The following is a 20,305-nucleotide window of genomic DNA, read 5'->3' as shown; positions in this document are numbered from 1 at the left end:
TTTTGCTAGCTGACTTGCTATACTCTGACTAAATGCTTTCTATAGAAAGTATTTGCACAGCCGGATATCCAAACCATTAGGCTACTTTGAAATAATCAACTGGAATGAACTGTACCAATTAAACTGTGTCTCTATTATTCTTAAAGAATAAATGGCACATAATGGACGCACAATATCTTTGCTAAAGAAAAAGAAAGAAAGAAGAGGAAATAGGAAACGGCTCAGAAACTATAGGACACTATATCGGACACTCCAGTAAAATAACACCAAAGAGCTATATAAAAACACCTATTGAACACTCTATTACAAAACTATCAGGAAAATGGTTTCCTGGAGTGGAGCTAAGGCCAAATAGAGTATTTTCAAGCTTGTCAAAGTTTTCCAATTTCTGCGGCAGAGTGCACTTTGGAGACATGAAATCTCAAAATTGTGAGCTTAAAATTGTTTAGTGAATCAGACGTTGAAAGGATATCAAGTACTCTATTGCAGTAAACCTGTTTTATGTGAGCAAGGCAGCTGATAATCTATAGCTGTTGAATAAAAATGAGAGAGTATCCACAGGAAAGGCAAAGAAGACGAAAGAGGACGCAGCTTATTCTGGTAAACACTGTCTGAACTGATGTGCAGTGAGACGGAAGAGGAGAAAAATAGAGGCTGCTGTCAAAGATAATGTCTCTCCCCCCTTCCCCACTCTCTTTCTCTCGATCTGTGCAGGCACTGAATAATTTAAAGCTTTACAGTACAGCCGGTGATAAAGTCAACCGAACGGCAGCAGCTCCGACTGAGACAGAGGGAGACGAAGGTAGAAACATCACGGCTCGATATTTGACTCTCTGTGATAAGCAGAACATACAGCACTCATTGTCTGCACAGAGAGGACCATTTCCTAGATTACTGTTCCAGATAAAGATGCAATGTAACCTGATTACATCTCAATTCTACGATGTAATTCAGGGAGGCTGACGCTGTGTGTGTGTGTGCATGTGTGTGTGTGTTCCTGCTGTGAAACCCTGCATAGATATTTCCTTATGAGGACAGTAAGATAACGCAAAACAAACAACACCTTTACTGGCTGTTGTGCTCTTTATATTACGTTAAGAAAAAGCAATAAATGAGAAAAATGTGGGGAAAACTATTTTAAAACATCTCAACTAAAGGGTCAAATGTATCCTTGCCATTCCATCTTTTTCTCAATGTGACATAATAACTTTTTGAAATTGTGATGGGATGTTAGAATTGGTTTTACTTTACTATCTGAAAGTTTGTTTCTAAAGACTAAATCCGGCAAGATTTAATTAAGTCAAAACGAGGGCTTAATGTGGTTTAATATGTCAGGCATATAGTTGGAAGTGATCAAAACTTCATGCATTTGAAAGGGTAGGGATCATTGTCTTTGAGTTAGTATTAACTTGAAAAAGAAAGTCATCAACGTGGATTTGTGTATTTTAAACTCAAGAAAAAACATACACAGTGTCAGTTGCAGCACAAAACAGGGACTAAGGGACACAAGTCTAAGAAAGTGTGACTACATTAGAGCATGCTGCTGCAGTGTAATGTCTATAGGCTATGTATTTTGCGAATGTATCTGAATTGTACTAAATAGTTCTATATCTAGCAGAGGAAATAATATTTAGTGTTATATTTTAAGTTGTATACATTGACTTGAAATTGACTTGAAATTGACTTGACTTTCTTGATTTCAGCTCAAGTAAAAAGGACACTTAACTGTATGGGAAGTTTTTGTCATGCACAACTGACCATGAATTTAGGAAACCTTGTCTTGTTACATGACATTTAAGAACTCAGTTTATTGCAGGAAACCGTCCACAACCTGGTAATTTAATGCAGCACTATGTACGTGTGTGTGTGTGTGTGTGTGTGTATGTGTGTGTGCGTGTGTGCATGCGTGCGTGAGTGAGCTACTGAAGTGGAGTGAGGAGGAAGCAGAGACTGACAGGGAGACAGAGATTAGCGGTGATAGCAGGCTAATGTGTGTTTGACCTCCTGAGTGGCTGTAAGCGGCAGATAAGCTAAAGACTTGATTGTGTGTGGACCTCCGCAGACACTCGCTGTAATTAGTTCATCTATCTGAACATGCAAAGACAGAAGTTACACAGTCCACTTCTCTTTGCTCCGCTGACCCCAGGAGTCCAGACTCTTGAGCTTTGACCTCTGCAGACTAAGCTGCTGAGGCTCAGATAAGTTATTGTGCCTTTCCCCACTCAATTAACATCTCAATGCATGCAAGCTGCAGAATATATAATGAGAAAATACATCTTAAGAACATTTTTAGTAAAGAATCGTGCTTTTTTAGTAAGAATGGAAATTACTTAGCTCAGTAAACATTCAGGGAAACGTTATTTCCGGGGCTCGATCATGAAGTTATAGTGTTTGAAGTGCAGGAAGACAAAGTCACAACTAATCAGGGTTTCCACCTCCAGAAGCTGGCAGGAGCTGTATTGAGGTTGGCAGCCTGGAACAACCCAGAACACCAGGAAACCAGCGGCAGAGAAACACACCTGTCCAAGAGCAACAAAGAGAGAGCTTAGCGTTTCTTTATATCATCTCAAACAGCGCATGAGAATCCTTTGCGGGCTACTAAAAGCAAATATATACATTAAAGGAGAAGTGTCATGCTTTTCCGGTTATTACCCGTCCCCTTGTGTGCTATGAAGGTTTTTATGCATGTAAACGGTGTGCAGAGTCAAAACCCTCAAAGTACACCCTGTAGCGACTAAAACTCTAACACAGAAAATACCTCCCCAAAACGCCTCGTTGGAGATACGTCATTGTCCATTTGATTCTTCCGGGACGGCATGATGTAATCCCGTACCCGGAACGAAATTGACCAATCCGTGGAGCCGTTACGTTACGTCCGCGGAGCCGTTACGTTAAGCCCCCGCTGATTGGTCCAAATTGACCAATCCACGGACTTCCTCACACACACATCTGTGTGCACGGAGCAGGCAGCTCAGTTGATTTCTCCTCCCTGGCTGCAGGCTGATAACTGACAGTTGGGATCGCGGCGAAATTCTCTCTGCAGACCCATTCTCACAGCGTTTATCAACCTTTTTCTTACTCAATATCAAGCCACACTTATTGTTTTTACTTCGGATGTGAGTTTGTGTGTGCTCAGGATGAGTTTGGCTGTGTTTCGCTGTGTATCCTAAACAAGGAAACAACACCTCCACGGAGCTCAGCGCGATTCACAACGTCCCGACCAATCAGAGCACACTGTGCTCACAGGGAGGGTGGGGGCTGGAGCTATTGGAGCTACAACGAGCCGTTAAAGGCAGAGAGTGAAATTCAGTGAATACAAGTAGTTTACAGAGATGCTGTATGAGAAACCAATGTGAGTTTGGAAAATTGCACAGTATAAATCTATTTTAGTAGACCTCAACAATGGAATTATGATCAGTGGAAATGGCCATGACACCTCTCCTTTAAGCAGTGATTAGCTCCTGGCTGCAAAGCATCTGCTTAAAATAAATGTAATACTGTTTTATGACAGTAAGTCATTTCACTTTTTTAAATGCAGATGGACGATGTCTCACTGTCAAATAAGGTTTAATTGTAGACCTCATTTACCTCATGATTCCTTCAGAGAGGATTTCTTTCACCTTTGGAGCAGACGTACTTCTTTCACTTCCTGGAGGCAGATGGCTGTGTTTCTGTGGGAGATAAGGTCAAATTAGTAGACATATTTTTTTAACTTGTAAATCAATCAACAGTAATTCACATTTTGTGGAGCACTTTAAAAGGTTTTTTTTTTGTTCTCTCACCGTTAAAATCGGATTGCCATACTAAAATCCAGAGTTATGAATTACAGGTCATGAAGCATGTGGAGACTTTCAGTATTTAAGAAGCGGTCAAACTCATGAATTCAAGGAAACTCTTCCCGCTCATAATTGCTTGTGGCAGTTACACGATAACCTAGAAATTAGGCTTAAAATGATTGTTTTTGTTTTTTCCATATTGAATGATTTTGTGCCTCATTATTGAAGGTCATGCTAGTGTGGAAGAACGTGCCTTTTAGGAAGTAAAGCGTTAAGTATGTCTCTATGGTGGATGCTGCTGCATGTTTTACTTCTAGATCAGGAGCTACAATTAGCATTTGTGTTTAAACAATGAATGAACTTTCTTTAACCTGAATCAAATTAGTTGCCCAACACATTTTCCAATAGCGCACTCTTTCCTGAAGCATAAAGCAGATAACTCTAATTGATATTTGTTATAATGCCAGTGTATGAAATGATGATGTGAAAACAGCGGCCAGCCTTATGGAGCTTTTTAGCTCATTTCATCTCATCGTTTAGCTGTCTGGCCTGCAACATCACCATTTGCTTTAATCTCACCACTTTCATTGGGTTGTTTTTGGCCACAGCAGGCAGCTTTTTGCAACAAAAAAGCTCTAAAGACCCAACGTACACTACCTGCTGAGCACCAAACAGCAGACAGACACAGGTAGCGGCTATCTGGTGAGCACTGTGGAACATTTAGCCGCTAAAGAGACAGATAGTAATCATGGATAAATTCAGAGCTGCTTTTGTTCTGTGCACAGCTGCCGTGATACATTTGCTTTTTAAGTACAAAGCAGCATTATATGGTGTTGCTGGACAGTGCGGTCTAAGAGTCACTACAAAGAGCTGACATGGTCTTACTGAGATAAGTATAGAATATGCCACGGGGCAACTCACCACATTTCTGTTTATTTCTGCGTTAAAGAGAGCTGACGGTTGCTGTTTCTGTAAACACTTAGCAAGATACACAGACTAATGCTGCTGAATAAGATTATAAACAGCTCACTCGCCTCCCTTCTTTACCTCTGACAAGAAGTGAATAAGCTTGCAGAACTTCAAAATGCCCACACTAATCGCCATTGTGAATTCCTATTTTCTAGCCAACACAGCCAACTGCTACGAAATGATAATAATGCTCTGCGTTGGCTTAACTGAAATGTCTCCATCCAGTCTCTTAAGCACTCTGCAAGCAAAGAAAATTAACATGTGTGGAAATGCAAAGCCTATATTTAAAGCCAAGAAACCAGTTAAGATGATTTAAATCAGGGGAATGAAAATGAAGCCTGTCCTTCCAGAGAAATACAATCACAATTTCGACCCTTTTAATTAGTTAATGAGCAATTTATATGTAGGAGGACAAACCCAGAGAGCAGATATGCTGCACATGAGCTCCCTTGCTTCTGCTTAATTGATCCCCAATTAGCCATTAATTATTTGATCACCTCATTTAGTGTGCGTGTCATTGGTTCATGTGTCAGCTCAGTCAGTGACAAGTTAGCTCTAATTAAAGACCAGGACACTATAAGCAGCCTAGAAGAAGCCATTTACAGGCAGGGGAGAGCTATAGATATTCATGAGATTGTTTTAATTTGTAATAAAGACCTAAATTACCCACAGTGTTGAGAATATGGCCCTTTTTGTTGTAGCAATGCGGCGCTGGTTCTCCGTACGTCTGCGCTCTTGCCAGCGGCTGGACAGAATGTGTCCATCTGCCTTAAATGGCCATTACGAAGGAATAATGTGCTTCAACGGTACTATAATTAAAGTCATCTGGGTGACCATGCAGGGGCAATTTCAGTCGTTTTCTAGAAGGTTATATTAGAAGAACTCGGCATGCCTTGGTGAGCTTGAGATGGAATTGAAGGAATAGAACCAAGTTGTAAAGAGAAGATGAATTTTTCTTTGAGTAGTTGTTCATAACTCAGGTGTACTTGGATAACAAAAAGGATTTAATTGTTGATAGTTTATCGAAGTTTATATTTAGGTGTCCAGATGCACCACATTCCAGAAGGAAATGTTTACACATTTATAATTAATAGTGAAATCACATAAAGGGACAATTAAGTCAATGCTGTGGATCCCTTTCATCCGGTCCACTCCTGTTGAGCCAAATGGATTGGTTTCCGTGCATTTTTTCCAGAGTTGAAATGATTAGTCAATTGATAGAAGAAGTAATTTAACTTAAAGGTGGGGTAGGTAATTTTGGAGAAACCAGCTCGAGTGCGCTAGGATTTGAAAATACACAGCCGGAACAAATCTGCCACTTCCTTACAGAGCCCCTCCTCCAACACACACGAACGCGCACATGACCAATGAGGGCACGAGATAAGTTTGTGCACAGATGGAAGGCTGACAGGCAGGTAGGCCATCCAGTTATTTTAGCCGGGCCGGCTAAAATGATTGGTCGTGCTTTTTACAGTACTACGGCTTCCACAGATGACATTTTTTTATGGATTTTTTGTCAAAGCACTTAAGATATTCATTGCTATCGGGATGTTAAGAGCATTCCATGGAATATAACAAAAAGTGTATCTCGAGCCGGTTTCTCAAACTTACCTACCCCACCTTTAAAGTTAAGTTGAAGCTCATATGAAGCAAATTAAGAAGTATCTTAAACAGTCTGGTGTAGATGTATTACTGCTGTTTCATACCAGCAATACGTCCACATAGAATCAAGAGGAAACACACAGAGGAGATTTCATACTCACCTCTAAAACAAAACACAAAGGCCGCTGTATAAAGCGAATGGTAGAGTTGACGACCCATGTGCAGGGGCTTGGTCCCTAAGTGGAGGTCCATGGTTTAAATCTGGCCCAGGACACTTTGCAGCATGTCATCCCTTCTGTATTCCCGTTTCAATTCTGTCTGTACAATAAAGACAATTGTCGCCCAAAAAACCACAAGAGAGCCACGTCCAGATTCTACCATTTATTACACATATTACATTCTTAAATAAAAATGCTCCACTTAACAGTTCTTGCATAGATATCTTACAATACCAATTTAGAAAAGAATTATGAAACAGACCAGTAACAAAAATAAATTTTCTTCTTCCTTAATAAAGAACATTACCATACTAACATCATATAATACAAATAATATTTTAAACACTTTGTACAGCAAAAAATTGTAAATAAAACAAGAGAACTCAATATAAAAAATAAAAAAATGTCAACAGAGGTGACGGTAACAGAGGAGAGGAAGGCGGTGTGGAGTGAAGGTTTATGGATCAAAGGTTGATATGAAAGCTATCGGAGTAGCAGAGCCCCCGGACGGGATGTTGTGATGGTGAAACACACCTGCTGTCTTCTCTTTCCTCTACATGTCGACTCATCCCAGGAAATATATAGTTGTGATCCTCTTACAGATATGGTTTGAGTTCACTGTGGTGATATGAAGGTGATAAAACACAGCTTTCACTAAATTACAAGTCTGGATTGGTCACTTTTCCCCCAATGTGTGGCAAAATAATTGGCACCAAAATCATTCTGTGTCTCAGGAAAATATTTGTATACCATTAGCACACGCATTTGAGTGTGCGTCTTAATTTAATAAATTGTATTGTTTTAAATTATATGTTACTCACTAGAAGCATTGCAGAGATGTTGGAGATTGTATTTAATATAGTTTCACTACAATATCCACTTGGGCAAGCAAGATCCTCATGCACATTTCTAAAACCTCAAGTTTAGTATCCTAGATCTCTGAAAAGCAGCTGGTGAGCAGCAACATGTTGTCATAACTGACAGAAACAATGGGCAAAATTGTGAATATAAGACCAATATTGGAAAACAATCCAGGAAATGTAGTTCGACACCGAAGAATCCTGTGGACAGTCGATTACTTCAACAATTTTTTTTGATACCAATCCTTTTGCACAGACTTAGAGGGGTCAAACAACTGGTAGTACAACAGAAAGTAGTTCTCGAGCTATAAGTACCCTAAAAGAATGAATCGGGCATTAAAGGTGGGGTAGGTAATTTTGGAGAAACCAGCTCGAGTGCGCTAGAATTTGAAAATACACAGCCGGAACAAATCTGCCACTTCCTTACAGAGCCCCTCCTCCAACACACACGAACGCGCACATGACCAATGAGGGCACGAGATAAGTTTGTGCACAGATGGAAGGCTGACAGGCAGGTAGGCCATCCAGTTATTTTAGCCGGGCCGGCTAAAATGATTGGTCGTGCTTTTTACAGTACTACGGCTTCCACAGATGACATTTTTTTATGGATTTTTTGTCAAAGCACTTAAGATATTCATTGCTATCGGGATGTTAAGAGCATTCCATGGAATATAACAAAAAGTGTCTCTCGAGCCGGTTTCTCAAACTTACCTACCCCACCTTTAAGATCTAACAGATAAATGAATCTGACAGATGGAAAAGCCCCTACAAGGATCGGTCGACCAAACCTAAACTGTACCTATCGACTGGACATGTAGTTGGGAATGTGGAGAAGTTTTAGCAGTCTCACCAAAGAACTGCTTAAAGCTCCCAAGCTGCTCTTGAGAACTTCCCGAACAGCTGGATATCTGAAGACTTTGAGTGTGTTCGGCCACACAGGGCTCTGACTGCTTGTGGTTATGGTGGACAGGGTTTGGTATGGATGAGGTGAAATATACAGACAAAGGGAAGGGGTAAAGATGTGTGAATCTCTTATATACTGACACATTAAGCATAGACAAACACAGAAGTTACAGACGAACAGAGTCACTCCGGGATGTCCCAGATACCAAGAAAGTTCAACCAAGTCCCAGCATGACTGTTTGTAACGTACAACAAACTTCTCCAGAGGTACGGTGATGAAAAAGGCTTTTCAGTGGAGGTTTAAGTCAATATGTCACTCTGATCTATGGAGGAGTGGACCTGTCATAAATTGGTTCTTGGTTGTAAGGTGCATCCTGGACGTGTAACAAATGTTAAGTGGATATTTGACAGAGTGCTCCAACAGACTAAGCTAGCAGTGCGTGCACATGGAGAGTGCGATAGCTAAGTATGAAGATGTAGTGCAATGTTCCTGTGAACTAAAGCAGATCTATAGAAACGCTGAAGTGTCTGAGACGGCGCCGTTGCCACATAGTTTCACACAGAGCGGTCTGTGTGTAAGATCTCACGCTATTTACAAAAGCTGCCAGAAGTGACAATCCTTTTCTAGAGTGATATGGTAGAAAACTGTGGAAACTGAAGCCTGATTCCTCTAAAGGACTATGTCACACAACAACTGACTGGTCAAAGAGGACATCAAAAGGCTGTTTTCACACTATTGGTTAGGGTGCAGATTTAGCAAGAATTTAAAAAACCTTCATAGTTTTAGGCAAACCATTCTCAAATTTGGACTTCCCTGTCAGTGTGAAAACAGCTTCAGAAGAACTCTACTGTACCTCTTGGTTTACACTTCAACCATGTAACCATTGGATGTATGGAAATGGTCTACATTGTTGATGTAACATCGGCTTATGTACTCAACAGTTTAACATTTCCCAAGACTCCAGCCCTCCTGTGTCTTTTTAATGACTTTACTATTTGCAGTGTGCTAACAAGCTAACTTAAACTGAAGCTTCCGCACTCCTGCCTATAAGACCATGAGAACATTATTTTACATTTGTGAACAGCTGACAGTAGATAAGAGACTGAGAATGTTATGAAGCATGAAGACTTCGAGCGTACTGGTAATTAAGATTTAATGGGACCATCATGTTAGAAAAACAATCCCTCTCCTCCACCTTCTTTTCTACACTACTTTTCTGCTTCTCTGCCTCTCGGCTATTTCCTCTACGTCTACTACATTCACAGCAGTTAACTTGCAAATATGCAAATCTTTGGGCAAAATGTGTGTAAAGTGTGCATTCAGCAATCCTGCAGCTGATAGTGCATGGACAACTGCTGTGGACAGAGAGGAGGAGATGGGGTGAAGATGGAGGAGAAGATGAATGGCACTTTAACTGTGAAGGAGGAGGGGTTTGTGACAGAGTGGATACAATATCCTTAGGGCCTTTGCAGATAAATTGTCATTTATTTGATCTATAATCCATGAGATCAAATGAAGGGGCTGATTTAATTGTTTTTTTGTAACACAGTTTAGCCCCTTCAACAAATTTCACCTGTAATTTCTCGATACTAACGGGATCTTTTGTTTATTCCACATCAAATGTGTCCACTGGGTAAGGAGCGCTGGAATTGGTCTGGCTCAAAGTCCCTGTTGTTATTTTTCTCCGGACCACTCAGTTTCCCTGTGACCCAGAGCTATCTCATTAGCTGAATTGCAACCAGAGCGGCAGACCCTGGAGTGCTAATGCTAATCAGAGCTGTGGGATGGCTGCTAGTTTGCCTGGAGGACCCTGAGAGACCCAGAGCAACACTGTGACAAGAACCTGCTTCTACACAAAGAAAACAATATGGGAAATTGTATCCGAACTGACTTTGAGATCTGTTAGATGTCAAAACATTTTAATTAAAGGGGAGAAGGACATTTTAGTTGCTGGCCAGTGCTACAATTTTAATGTACGCTCTGAAATGGTATATATATTCTTTATATGAACAATATATTTAGTTTGGGGCAAACTTGTTCAATGTGTTATCCCTAAAATAAATATATCACTGTACTGTGTGTACTTGAAGCAAATGCTTTTGTTGTTTATTAATTGTTTTCTTTTTAAAGAAGCAGGTACATTTGAATCGTTATTTAATTTGAGTTTTAGGTCAATATGACACTGACTAATCCCCTCAGTTCCTTATAAAGTATATTCTCTTGTGGTTTTAGCAGCTCAGCAAATAGCATAAGTATGAAATGGTTTTGATATCTTTTATGAAAAATGTGTATTATTGATTTTATTCTGAGAAACGCATCACAAGTCACAAGTGTAATTTAAACTATTCTGATGGAGAGGAGTTTCATTTGAGAGCGTTGTTAAATGAAGTGCAAGCTTACATCTCTCTGACTATGAATGAATCTTATGAATAAATGAATGGATGAATTAATGAACGAATGAAGGGTCTGAACAAAACCTAATTAACAAATTGTCAGCCATTGCTTAGTTTAAAAGCATTTACAAACAGCGAAAATATCAAGCAACATTTCTCCCACACATGTTCAGCAGTTAAAAATCTGTTATCAACCCCTCTGCTGAATCCCTGCTCCCCTCACAGTATGCCTAATTGGGACACACACATACACACATATACACATTCATGCCATCAAAAGCCCCACAAAAGTGCTACGATCCCCATCCCTCTGATTGTACGTCCTGTATTGGAGGGCTCTTTCTACATCCCATTGCATGTCTCAACATATTGGCATGACTTTGCATCATCCAAGCTGAAGAAAACAACCATCGATATAGCTTTTGTAACAGAACAAAGAAATGAAATAAAAATTGAAACACTGGATTCATCTCCTAGTGGGTTGCTTTGCGCTGTATTTAGCAGAAACAGAGAGTTAGTAGAGAAAGCTGCCGCTGGACACAGAGGCCTCATATGGAGGCGGTCTCCCGCTGATCTCTCCTGAGCAGGGAGACTCTGCCCGTGGCTAAAGGGCAGTTCCACGCTGGAGGTTTTTGGTATCGATTGTTCAAAGCTGCACCATAAACCCTCTAAGGGGAGTGTTTTCACTGCTTCACCTAATGAAGTCGGGCAAGGCCAACTGGCACACTGACTGGGCACGCTGGGATGTGAAACCCCCCGCCAGCTTCAGGATCCCTGCACCCTCACCCAGCTGCAGCAGTCGGCAGCAGCGAGGATGTTTGCATGCGCTACAGGGCATGATGTTGGTGGTGGGTGGATGGAGCAGCAGCGTCAGTGTTGGTGTTGATGTTGGCGGTATCAGTAATGCCCAGATTGCAAGGCGAGTTTATTTTTCTGCAACCATTAAGCAAAGGAAGCAGGCGTTGTGGATGTGAGCTCCTCAAAGTTGTTGCCTCTCATTTTCAGTTTTTTTCCATCAGAGATTTAAGCATTACTGATTGAGTTCAGGTCATAGATCAAATAAATGCATTTAGCTCTGAAGAACCAGTAGGTGATGTTTAAATATTTAACTGTCATGATTTTGTTCATTGAGTTGGATTTTGTGCACAATTTTATCAACATAATTGATGGTGTAACCGGACCATATGTCTCAAACCAACAACCCAGTCAGCTTTTTCAATAATTGAAAATCTTTATTAACCAGGAGCCACATGTAATAATTCTAGTAATTATTTTTGTTTGGGCAAATACATTCTAATTCACTGTACATAGATGAAGGACAGAGAGGTTGGTGAGGATTATTGACCTGTTTTGCTTAAAGACCTGCTGTAGATTTTTGAAACATTTGGTTTACACTCTTCATTGCAACCAACACTTAAACCAGAGTTTCTGAAGTAAAATCGCTGATTAAATGAGAGGCACAAACTGTAGCAAGGGATATGTGGGTGATTGTTGGAACTGAGAACAAGCTGATTTCTCACTTCAAACGATTGAAGTCGTTTGTTACCTCCAGCCGAGAGCTAAGATACTCTTCTACTAAACAACAGTTGCTAAATTCCTACTGTGAAAAAAGATCTGGTAGCAGAACATATAATTCCAGGAAGTGTGTGTGTGTGTGTGTGTGTGTGTGTGTGTGTGTGTGTGTGTGTGTGTGTGTGTGTGTGTGTGTGTGTGTGTGTGTGTATGTATGTGTCTAAGCAATAAAGCCTGCCATGCAGTGTTTTGTTTTCCAACTCTGTTCATCAGTTAAATAATTATTTTCCTAAATCTTATTAGTCTTATCTCAAGAGGAGCCGTGAGCAAAGAAATTGCAGTGTACGTCTGCAGTGCGTGTGTGTGTGTGTGTTTGTGAGTGTGTGTGTGTTGAAGGAGTATGTGTGGTTGTTCTGTATACAATGTGTAGTGCGAGACAGAATAGTTTTTTGTGTCGTATTTTTTCAAGTCTTTTTATGAGTTTTTTTTCTTTGTGTTCCTTTTTTAGCTGTAGAAAAAAAGCACAGATAACATAGAAAAAAATTCAGTGCAGTCAATGGATACGAAAACAGGCAAATTTGACCGGGCTGAGGTGACCGTCTCTATTCGGCACCACCACACAAAGGGTGGTTTGTATCTTAAGTCCCACGTGAGTTACTGAAATGCAGCTCCTCATCCTTCGTTCATGCCCTGCAGTGCCGCCGGAGAGATGAAATCTCAGAGTCTGTGAAAGCGCTCCAGGATGATTTTCAGAATGAACAAAAAGCGAAGAAATAAGAAAAACGGGTTCCAAGTTTTTAGCTAGTTCTCCGCCTCACTCCGGTAGAGTGCAAGACCACAAAGCGTAATGCAAGGGTTTTGTATTTCAGCTGGAGTGAATCGCAGGCAGAAAGAGAGGCATACAAAATGAAGACCTCTCTGCTCTCTGCATTTATTTTAGTCCAAAAAATACAAATCCCTTTTCCGAGAGTAGGTGTGATTGTATTTTTTTTGTTCATCCACTGGTTGCTCACAGTTGGCAGAAGCAGAGCCGGTGCACACGGGGATTAAAAGACCAACAACCCTCCCCTTCTCATCCCACACATTCTGTTGAAGTCTTCTTAGTTTTTCAGTTTTTTTCTCAAAAGCAATTCAGTGAGTTTTAAGACATTTTCTCCAAGAGAGAAAAGAACAAAGTGTCATTGTTTGTAATAACAACAATAAGAAGAATTATCATCCTCTAAGTAGAAAAAAAGGGAAGAAAGTGTCGCTGCGCATTTCTGTCAGATGGCCTGCGGAGGCGGCAGGCGTCTCAGTGAAGGTGAGAGAAGCAAACACCCACTGGAGGAGAGCCTGAGAGCTGTGGCAGCACCCGCTGACCCAGGTCCCAAGGGTGCACCAAAACACCCAGACAAGCCCTGGGTTCGATTGTCAGCTATGCTGGAAGTACAGTCTCTCTCCTGCAGATTTGTTGTTTGTTGTTGTTTTCTTCACATAGATTACTGAAGCTGACTGCGGCAGATGATGGTTTCTTATGTTTCGTGTATGAGAAACACAAAACAAACAAGAAAGTTGAGTATATGATTTTAAAAGCCGGTAAAACACGAAGAACTGACTACATGGATATTTTAAGTTTCCCCACTGAACTATCTCCTCACCTAAAGTGACTTTATGGTTTGAACACGCTGACTACAGAAAAAGAAAAAATGCGGAGTAATGTTTAAATAAGCAAGTTAAGTTTATGTTGGTTTGGCATTGTCCAAGCCCCCAGAGCCACATGAGAGCAACTGGGATTTACCGGGATGATGCATTCAAAGACGAGTGTGTTGCGTGTTCACTATTGCAAGTGTGCGAGTGTGTAATTTTAAAGAAAAACAACAATCTAGCTACTCCTCGTATTCCTCCTATCCCCGTCTCCAATGAGAGGGCCTTCAGTCCGTTTGATCTTTACGGCCCCCTCAGATGGATGCCCTGCAGGCGTCGTTGTTTCGGACTGGTTTATGGAGGGGGTGAATGAGGCGGGCGGTTGGTAGCTCCACTGCCCATCCCTCTCTCCTCCTATCTCTTCCTCCTCGTGCTTCTTCCCCTCTCCCACTCCTTTTTCTTCTGCCCTCAGATGTGCCTCTTCATGTGCAGAGCCAGGTGGTCCGACCGAGAGAAACACCTGCAGAGAGACCAGAGAGATCATGTCAGAAATCTAACATCCAAACTATGTATGAAAAATAGAGTAAATAAGAGATAGGGAATCTTAAGAGGAATCTGAATAAATGCTGGAGAAGTGCAATAGGACACTGTTGATAAATAGAAACAGCTTAGTTACATAATAGTATATAATTCACAGTATGAATACATTTACAAAGGCATTACAGTTTGTTGGAGATTTGCACAAAGTGATAAATAGGGCAATTCTTGTTGATCAATGCCACTGGCTATATAGTGTGAATTTCCCCCTTTGTCATACCCACTGGCTTTGTTTATTTTTTGGGTAATATTCTTAATCCCAGGGCCCGCTAACCTTAAACAGTAGTGAACATTAATTCAGTATTTCCATGTGGTGTCAACTTCAAAGAGAGTTGGCATTCTGGTGGCTGGAAAGCTAAATGTCCAGTGATGCATGTGTTAGCTACATAAGCTAACTAGCCAAGGTTTGCCTAAGATACCAAAACAGACCTTGTAACACAAATATTTATCAGGAAAATCACAACTGTCCTTGCAATGTTTTTCTAGCGCAATGAACCGCTATTGATGAAGTTTATTGATATGGCTTGCTAACTTGAGCATTAAATGCTAACACAACAAACTAGCTAGCCGTGTCAGTTTGTCCTCGGGTGACAAAAATATCGACATTCCCTTAAGTATTTCCTGTGAGATATCAAGTGAGACACTTCCTGAAAAGTAGTCTGCAATGGCTGCTAAACATTTCTATAAAGTCATATTTAACCGAGCCTATTGGAAAGCGTAAAGTATGATTTCCACACGAATAATAGTGTTCATGGATTATCACACACAGTGTTATGGCAGAGAACAGGAACGCTTTTTTAACCACTTGATCTTAAATAAAGTGATTGAAGATAGTTGAGTAATAGTCTTACTTTATTATGTCACAAAGTGAAACTCAGACATAGAGACGAATATGGGCTAACTCAGGCTCAGTGATTTTGACTCAAACACCATAAATCACAGCCAGACCTCCACAGCTCGGTAGTCAGTCCTCAAGCTCCGAGAAGAATACTATTGTAGAAACTAATTAGATGTGCATCGTGAACATGGACACTAATGCAGACAGTCTGGCAGTACTCTCTAATGCCGGGCCATTTAACTCAGCAGTGACTGCACCTGGTGTGGGAGAAATAAAATCAGGTGCTGGGGATGTGTAATATAAGAGTCGCAGTTTCACAAGTATTTTAATTTTATGACCCCATTGTGAGAACATTAAACTGAACAGGACCAATAAAATGAATCACAAATTATATGACTAAAGGAGAGGCCAAACAAAATGTGGGCAAGAATAAAATGAGAAATAAAAAATTCAATTTGCCAGGGGCCTTTATTCATTATTAATCAATCAAGGCTATTCCATGTGTGTGTGTGTGTATTAGTCAGGCTCCTTCTTTATCCAGAGACAGAGCTGAAAACCAGAAAAAATGTTCACGATGCAGTACAATTTGCTGTCTCACAGATGCTTCTACTGTGATTCATACATTTCCTCAGGAAACCCCATTGTTTAGACTGCAACAAGCCAGGAAAACAAGGTAACAAGTCAAAAAGCTGAAACTTAAAGACAAAATTAACATTTACAACCCTTTTTGGAGCTTTCACTGCAAAATGATAATGATAAGTTTCCTCACGAATTCAACTGAAAGGAGATCTCTGACAAGCAGGATGAAATTATTGTTAAAACCTTGAAATACTCTGAAGAAAGCTGCTATTATCTGCATATTCAGTTGTACACCTTCATTACACATGTGACATTATCCGCCTAATTGAAGCTACAGAGAAATCATCTGACACACCAAATGTATTTTAGTGGTGGTTAAAAACCTCCACCTTCTCCTCTGGTGGTTTCAAATAAAACTGAAAGCTCATAACAGCACCATCTTTTGGAAGTACTTTATTCTTCATAATATGTTACTCATTATCCTTGGTGCCTAAGGGTTTAACGAAAGATTCAGATTTCAAAGCATTACAATGAGAATGGTGTGTGCAGTTCAGTTGACCTTTGCTCTCATTTCTGTTCTCTGTGAAATATTTTGGTTTTACCTCAACCCTATGCTGACCATGTGGTACCTACTGTACACCTTTGTGTGTGTGTGTGTGTGTGTGTGTGTGTGTGTGTGTGTGTGTGTGTGTGTGTGTGTGTGTGTGTGTGTGTGTGTGTGTGTGTGTGTGTGTGTGTGTGTGTCTGGCTGGACAGATGGCCATGCTAGTTACTGTGTCACCGTTGGGACCAGCTGGTACCACCCTGACCCCCCCCCCCAATCCCACTCCTCCTTCCTTCCCATCCTCCACTCTTCCTTCCCAAAACTCTCCCTTCTCCACCTCCTCACTTCTTTTTGTCCTCCTCCTCATCACTCCTCCTCCTCCCGGCTCCATGGAAACATCAGGGGGTCCCCGCTTGATTAGGCAGGATTAATGACAGACTGCAGTGTGTGTGTGTGTGTGTGTGTGTGTGTGTGTGTGTGTGTGTGTGTGTGTGTGTGTGTGTGTGTGTGTGTGTGTGTGTGTGTGTGTGTGTGTGTGTGTGTGTGTATGTGTGTGTTTCCCCAGGAGAAATTGTGTCATATTGAACAGTCTATCTAATGTTAACCTCTCCATGGCGGCCACTTTTTGCTATTCTCATGGTAATATTTGTTGGGCTCCACCCACCACAGATGTGTGTATGTGTGTGTGTGTTCTACTGTAAAAAGTGGGGTACATCCTGGCTGTGTTAATCGTGTTTCCATCCACTTTGTAATTCAAGAATTAACAAACCTAGAGGGAAATATTGGAAATGTGTGAAATGAGACTAATGGTTTTCGACAGCAAGTATTTTGAATTGCAGCTAGTAGCATTAATATTGTCAGAGATTGCGTAAAACTTTAAGTTTGATGTTGCTCTGAAAAAGTTTCTCTGGTTTTATCTCTTCTATGCTAGTTTATGTCTATAACATGTCTGACAATTATGAAAATGATCCATCGAGCTCCTCAAAATCCAAGATGAGGTCTTTAATCGTTTGAGAATCGAAAACACAAAGATATTAAGTTAAACATAATTTAAACAACAAAACGTTGGAAGTTTCATATTTGAGAGACTGAAATGTACATTATTGCCATTTCTGAATGAAAATTCAACTGATTGAAACAAATAATAGATTATAAAAAATGTGCACTAATCTTGCAGCTCTAGTAGGAATACATCTTAAGAGTCTACAGTCTTCTGATGAAGGGAAGATGTGACATAGAGATAAAACATTGTCACCAACACTGTCAATCGAAAACATAAAAATAAAACGCTGAAGCCTAAAATAACTTCTTCCACTTTGATACTCTTTCAGATTACAATACAGACTTTGATGTACGCAGAGCCTCAAATATAACACAGCCTATATCTGTGTCATGGTGTATTTAAGTGTGTCATTGTTTTGTCTGGACCTTTAGATGTTCATGTATGACTTTGCAAACGTCTCTGCGTTCTGCATGCATAAGTGTGTGTGGGTCTCGACACACTGTGCATCTGTGTGTGTGTGTGTGCCAAGAAGGAGCTAATACAGTCCCAGCTCTCAGCCAGGATTAGAAGCTTCCAGCAGGTTTCTGGAGGGTTTTATGTCTAAAACCCAAACTAGAGGGAATCCACAACAGCCAATTACACTGCCTCTAGGGCAAACGTGTGTCTGTGTGTTCGTGTGTGTGTGTTGTTCATCAGAAACGTAGTGCAGGCACACACACACTCTCACAGAGTGTTTATGTTAAAGTGGAGCTGGCATCTGGTGCCACTCAATTAGCTGCGACCAGTCTGCCAATAGCCAGAATCCATTTAACTGCCAGCAAAGGGGCATGAGTAAGCGCGCACACACGCATACACGCACACAATACACACGCGCATACACACACTCTACCTTGAGGACCAAACACTAATCAGAGACGATGTGACTTCCCTGGCTTTTGTCCATAAGGAGATTAGTTTGCTTTCATTTTGAAACACACAACCCATCATCCTTTTTTCTACCTTTGTTTTACACAGAGGTCAAACTGCGTTGTGTTACAGTGAAAAAACAGATTGACAGAAGATCAATAAGTAAAATGTTCCTCCACTGGCAGGACAACATGACTAGCAAGCCAATAATAAGCCCATATCTAAGTAACATTTACATGCATTCCTATGGCTGCAGGAAAACGGGAATCCATTAGGAACTTCATTTAGATAATAACTTTTCTTATCATTAAATTGACTGCACTACAAGCTACAGTCTTGAACCTTTATTACTCAGGAGTCCAGATAAGAAATCACCTTAGATCCTCCTGCACAGCTGCTGCAGGAGGAAATGTGTTTAAGAAAAAATGATCACATCTCTTCTAAATTTCACAAGGGACTCACATGCAGTATTTAGTCCTGAATCCTGTAGAATCCAATTTTGTACACTTCTCTTTTCTTTTCATGTGTTCTATCTTATCTTATAAAGGTTTTAAACGTTTATTTAGAGAATAAAACGATATATACAATATTTTAACGACGTAATTGAAAATAAAGGCCTTCTTCACAGTAGACCTTTGGACTAAAGTGCACAGGTGTTACAAATAACATTAATAATCATTAGTGTCCAATTAGCCATCACGGACAAAACCAGGACCCTGAACTGAAGCACCCTCGTTAATTGTATTATTCACACCTGAGCTTTTCCTGCTGTGACAAGTCCGTTTTCTGTGAAAAAGACCTATCGACAAATGTTTTCTTCTTCTACTTGAGAACAAATGCAGGTTTAAAAATGACAGATAAAGGGCACCAAGGTCCCACAAATGTAAAGTTCACTACATGTTTGTCACATTTTTTGTTGATGCCTGTGTGTTTACCTGTCGCAGTGGTTGCACTTGAATGGCTTCGCTCCGGTGTGTTTGCGGTAGTGTCGTGTCAACTCGTCACTGCGGGCAAAGCGCCATTCACAGCCCTCCCATGAGCACTTATAGGGCTTCTCACCTGAGAGAGAGAAAGAAAGAGAGGAGAAGGTGTCACATTTTATTATAATTTCTACATCTAATTTCACACGTCTCAACTACAGCTGTTCACTAATATAAATATAACCACCCCTGGCTTTTTCCAGACACACACACAGCCCAGGGGCCGGGCAGGCAGACCATCTTTAACGCAACAGCCATTTCAATGAGCCAATATACTCAATTAGTTGTAAATGAAGTCTTTCAGCACTGCGGCGTGTTAATTCACAATCCTAAATTCACCCTGAAATGAATCTCGTTTTGTTCACGCTATCAGAACGCCCCCCCTCACACACACACACACACAGCCACACACACACCCTGAGGTGGTAGGATCTGAAATGTAAATGAAGTTTCATCCCCCACTTCACCAGATGGGAGTAGAGATGGTGTATTGTTCTCAGCCTGTAGTTATCTCTCCGTGATAGAAAGCCTTCCAGCTGTGTGTGCGTGTGTGTCTTCTGGCTAGAGGTGTGTGTGTGTGTGTGTGTGGTGTGTGTGTGTGTGTGTGTGTGTGTGTGTGTGTGTGTGTGTGTGTGTGTGTGTGTGTGTGCGTGTGTGTGTGGGGTGTGTGTGTGTGTGTGTGTGTGTGTGTCTTCAGATGGGACGTGATGATGTCTGACTGCCTGTTCAAGAGTGAATTTCTCTCTGAGGTCTGTATGTGAGATGAGCAAATAAATCAGGAAAATCATATACTAACCTAAAAAGTAAGACTATATTGTAGAACTGAATTTAAGAATATATAAGTTAACAGATCTATGAAAACACAACTCATATTATATTATTTATTATACTGCAACACTGTACTGTGGGTTAGTGCTACAATAAACAAATACATGTATTTTCTGCCACAACCTCGTTTGTGCATATAGCTGGTGTGTTTAATTTGAATTTGGACGAGTTCA

At 40.7% G+C, this 20,305-nt stretch overlaps 1 protein-coding gene across 1 annotated transcript in view; it reads right to left on the bottom strand.

Annotated features, from left to right (window-relative positions):
- Positions 1-9,085: 9,085 nt before the first annotated feature.
- klf7b (Kruppel-like factor 7b) overlaps positions 9,086-20,305 on the bottom strand; it is a 57,671-nt gene continuing 46,451 nt past the window's right edge. The window contains exons 3-4 of the mRNA XM_034128751.1: positions 19,260-19,383; positions 9,086-14,377 (exon numbers count right to left, since the gene is read on the bottom strand). Coding sequence (XP_033984642.1) covers positions 14,326-14,377; positions 19,260-19,383 — 176 coding nt within the window. The 3' untranslated portion in view covers positions 9,086-14,325. The remainder of the gene's footprint in view (positions 14,378-19,259; positions 19,384-20,305) is intronic.

The sequence above is a fragment of the Trematomus bernacchii genome, unplaced genomic scaffold, assembly GCF_902827165.1.
Source record: "Trematomus bernacchii unplaced genomic scaffold, fTreBer1.1, whole genome shotgun sequence".
NCBI lineage: Eukaryota > Metazoa > Chordata > Actinopteri > Perciformes > Nototheniidae > Trematomus > Trematomus bernacchii.
The sequence above is the reverse complement of the archived record's forward strand: the minus strand, read 5'-3'. Positions and strand labels throughout refer to the sequence as shown.